The sequence below is a fragment of the Penaeus japonicus genome, unplaced genomic scaffold (genome assembly GCF_977035675.1).
Source record: "Penaeus japonicus unplaced genomic scaffold, GWHDUDI00000001_assembly GWHDUDI00000019, whole genome shotgun sequence".
In the NCBI taxonomy this organism is placed as follows: Eukaryota; Metazoa; Arthropoda; class Malacostraca; order Decapoda; family Penaeidae; genus Penaeus; species Penaeus japonicus.
This window is the reverse complement of record NW_028234421.1, coordinates 3,058,968-3,063,967: the sequence shown is the minus strand read 5'-3', so window position 1 is coordinate 3,063,967 and position 5,000 is coordinate 3,058,968. Positions and strand designations below refer to the sequence as shown.

At 35.1% G+C, this 5,000-nt stretch overlaps 1 protein-coding gene across 1 annotated transcript in view; it reads right to left on the bottom strand.

Moving 5' to 3' along the window:
- LOC122259397 (D-beta-hydroxybutyrate dehydrogenase, mitochondrial-like) overlaps positions 1–5,000 on the bottom strand; it is a gene marked incomplete at its 5' end in the record, with an annotated part of 88,663 nt that overhangs the window by 12,914 nt on the left and 70,749 nt on the right. Inside the window, 2 exon segments of the mRNA XM_086547071.1 lie at positions 3,129–3,190; positions 4,706–4,811. Coding sequence (XP_086403197.1) covers positions 3,129–3,190; positions 4,706–4,811 — 168 coding nt within the window.

Here is a 5,000-nt window from a genome sequence, read left to right as displayed (position 1 = left end):
TTCAATTGTTTTGTTAAGGAAAATATAAAATAATTTATTAAATATCTTTTTATGAATTTCATAACACAAATCATACCTAAAAATCTATCATATTTCTTTGATTTCTTTCATTCTATCATAATATTTTTCCCTATATTCATATAAATCACCCTCACTGTCTGTCATATCGGACTATACATACTGGCTGAAGGTTAATTAATTAATATCTTAATACACAGGAAATACATTCCTTTCCGTCGGCGTCATCGACAAATTTATCTCCTGACAAGCAATAAATGTTTGCATTGATTAGCTCTGTTGCGACATGCGAGGAGGAGTTTCACTCAGCTGTGGAAAATTGCAGGATTTCCTCGCGAAAGTAAATTACAGGTTGTGAACCCGGTGTAAGAGCGTGAAAGTATGTGCATGTGTGTGTGTGTAGACACACACACGCGCACGCGCGCGCGCGAGCGGGCGTGTATATATATATATATACATATTCATATATATATATATATACATATATGTATATATAGATATATATAAATATGTATATACATATATATAATTATATATATATAAAGAGAGAGAGAGAGAGACATACTCACACACTTACACACACACACACACACATGAGTGAAATAGGGACAAACAAACAAACAAACAAACAAAAAACATATAGACAGATAGCCAAACAGAGTAAGAGACAATGATAGACACAGACAATCAACAAGAGAGACACAAAGAAGGACATCAGTGACCTGCGAACCAAGAGCGAAAGATGTTCAAACTAAAACCCCAAAACTCCAAATGACGGTGTGGTGGTTCGTGGTCTGAGTGTAGCGTGCAGAGGGGAGTGGAACGCATTCAAGCGATTCAGAAGCTGAGGCAGAGGAAAGCATCTCAGCGTATGTAGGTCAGAATGTGCTTTGGTGATGAGAGAGGGAGAGAGAGGGAGAGAGAGGGAGGTGAGAGAGAGAGTATATGAATACACACACACACACAGACACACACACACACACACACACACACACACACATATATATATATATATATATATATATATATATATATATATATATATATATATATATGTATATGTATGTATATATATATATATATAGAAAGAGAGAGAGAGAGAGAGAGAGAGAGAGAGAGAGAGAGAGAGAGAAAGACACACACACACACACACACACACACACACACACATATATATATATATATATATATATATATATATATATATATATATATATATATATATACATATACATGTGTGTGTATCATCATCACCTCCATTATCATCAGCCTGTATCACTTCACTGCAGAAAGTAGGCCTCTCTCCATTTTTTCCAGTCTTGCCGGTCTTGTGTCCTCTAGTTCCAGTTTGCTCCTGTGAGTTTCGCTATTTCATCACGCCATCTTGTCATTGGTCTTGCCTTTGGTCTCTTTGTGTCATCTATTTCCCATTCTGTTCTTTTCTTTACCCACTTATTGTCCTGTCCTCGATGTCTATGTCCTGCCCGCTGCCACTTTTTCTTTTTAAGTATATTTTCTACCTTTGTTTGTTCCCTGATCCTGTATATATATATATATATATATATATATATATATATATATATATATATATATATATATATATATATCTTTCCATTCGTCTTTGAGCACGTACTAATTTTCTCTCAAGTAATTTGGTCGTAGTCCAAGTTTCTGATCCTTATATATATATATATATATATATATATATATATATATATATATATATATATATATATATGAATACATGTTCATACACACGCATATATATATATATATATATATATATATATATATATATATATATAAGCATATATATATATATATATATACATACATACATATATAAATATATGTATATATATACATATATGTTTATATATACATATATGTTTATATATAGACACACACACACACACACATGTTGTGTATGTATGTATATCACTGTAAACTTTGTCTTCTTAGTTGAATAAACCAGGGCGTCTGGAAAGAATATACCGTCGTCCTGGTCTTACGCTGGTAACCGAACAAAGAATTGGATATTTGATAGAAAACCGTCGATCAATTTTCAGTGATGGGTTTGGGAAAAGTTGTTTTTGTTTAACGGTAAACAACCAATTGCTTTAGCCACGATATATTTTGCTAAAAACCTGTTTGGTAGTTTAACCGTCAGAAAATTATAAATCGAAGTATAATTTGGAAAAACTTCAAGAAATTTATCAAAAAATTAGACGCGCATTTATTTCACTTCAAGGAGTTTAATTTAAAAAACAAAAACAATAACAAAACGTCGAAGAGTCTCACCTTTAAAGGACATCATATCATCAAGATTATCTGTGTCAATTATCAATGGATTATGACCAAGATATCCAGAAAAAAAATCAAATTATCTCAATCAAAAAAGATGTAGGTTTCTCTCCCCGATTTCTCTTCACTTCTTTGATTACTTTATCTTATCTATGCTTCATTTGCTTTCGAAATTATCTTTTTTCATTTCTTTTTTTTTTTTGTTCTCTCTTTCCCTTCTTGGGAAAACATCGGGACAATTACCTTAGTGTATATTACATATCACTTTTTTATTCTTTGTAATGAAAAAAAGAAAGATAGAAATAAATTAGTCGATCAATAGATAATAATAAGATGAGATGAGATAAAAATCAGTCCTTGAAAGCTTCTTTTTCATCTTTGTCCCAAAATATTTTCCTCAGAAAACGTATTGTACATCAAATATTTCTTAATCTCTCCTCTCCCTCTCTCCCTCCTTCCCCCTTTCCTTTCTTCCCTGCCTACTTTTTTCCTCGCCCCCGTTTCGCCCCTCCCTTCCTCTCTCCCTCCCTGCTCCCCTTCCCCCCTCCCTCCTCCTTCCCCCTCCTCTTTCCTTTCTCCCTCCTTCCCCCTCCCTCCCTCCTCTTTCCTTTCTCCCTCCTTCCCCCTCCCTCCCTCCCTCCCTTCCTCCCTCTTCCCTCCCTCCCTCTCTCCCTCTCTCTTCCTTCCTCCCTCTCCTCCCCTTCCCCCCTCCCTCTCTCCCTCCCTCCCCCTCCCCTCCTTTCCCCCCCCCTCCCTCTCCCTCTCCCTATTCTTTACATCTCTAAACATTTCTCCTGAACACTTACCGGCAATATAATTTCCGGGTTCGATGAGCGAGACTCCCACACCCCAGGTCTTCATTTCATATCTGGAGAGAGAGAGAAAAAGAAAGAAGAAAGAGGAGATGATAAAAAAAGGCAATGCGTGATAAAAAATAAAAAAAAAAAACAAAAAAATAAACAAAAAGAAAAAAAAGGCGATGAGTGATAAAGAAAAAAACAACAATAATAACTACAGAGCAAAGTTGAATGGTATTTTCAGTTGATGAGTTATTTTGATGTTGTTGTGTTTATCATTATTAATTTCATTATCATCATTATTTATACTGATGGTACTACTACTACTATTACTACTACTATTACTACTGCTGCTACTGTCACACTACTACTATTATTACTACTTCTACTACTACTACTACTACCACTACAACAATTACTGCTATTAAAATTGTTTTCATTATATAGCTATCATTATCATTGTGTTTGTTATAGTCATTATCATTAGTGCTATCATAATTATTGCTGATATTATCATCGGTATCATTGTCATTACTAATATAATGCTAACACTACTATCATTATCATCACCATCATCATCACCATCATCGTCATCATCATCACCATCATCGTCATCATCATCACCATCATCATTAATATTGACATTATCATTGTTATCACTATTATAATCATTACCATCAATGTTATCATTATAATCATTACAGTCATGACTTTCATTATCATCCATATCATCACCATAATCATCACCATCATCATAAATCATCAGTGTCATCATCACATAATTCTCATAATTCTTTTTTTTTATCTTTTTATTATTAAACCGCAATGATCTTGAAGCCAAAGAGAGCGAGACGAACTGCTTGCCGTGCATGACCCTCGAAAGCAAAATTCGCTTTTTAAGAGTCACACTTCATGGATCACTGTCTACTGTCGGCTCTATTTATTATTATTATTATTATTATTATTATTATTATTATTATTTTATATATATACAGATATGTATATACATATATCTATCTATCTATCTATTTATCTATCTATCTATCTATACGTATATATATGCACACACACACACACACACACACACACACACACAAACACACACACACACAAACACAAACACATACACACACACACACACACACACACACACACACACACACACACACACACAAACACACAAACACACACACAAACACACACATGCAAGCAGAGAGAGAGAGAGAGAGAGAGAGAGAGAGAGAGAGAGAGAGAGAGAGAGAGAGAGAGAGAGAGAGAGAGAGAGAGAGAGAGAGAGAGAGAAAGAAAGAAAGAAAGAAAGAGAAAGAGAGAGAGAGATTAACCCATCTCGTATTCTTACACTAAGACAACATCAAAGTCCCAATAATACTTTTTACCAACAAACACATCTAAAAATACCAATGACTCAAACGAATACATCGAAAAACACCCACACAGAACCTACCAGTTGTCTCTCCACTGATATAACACACCTTCAATACCAATTTTCCTTTCTCCTTACACACCATACTTAATCATAATTCTAACCCTTACACTCACAACTCTTCTCCTACTAGGATCATTACCTTAGGACGTCGCTAAGACCTTCTACAGCGTACTTAGAGAGCACGTAAGGTGATCTCATCGGAACAGCCATTCTGGCCAAGCCGCTTGAGATGTTTACGATGCGACCTGAAGGGGAAGAGAGGCCGGGGTTATAATGTTTATCTTTGCGGTTGGATCTTAGAGATTGCAGGTGTATTTGGTTTTAGATGTGTTGCGAGGTGGTAAACTCTTTTGTGTGTGTGTGTGTGTGTGTGTGTGTGTGTGTGTGTGTGTGTGTGTGTGTGTGTGTGTGTGTGTGTGTGTGTGTGTGTCTAT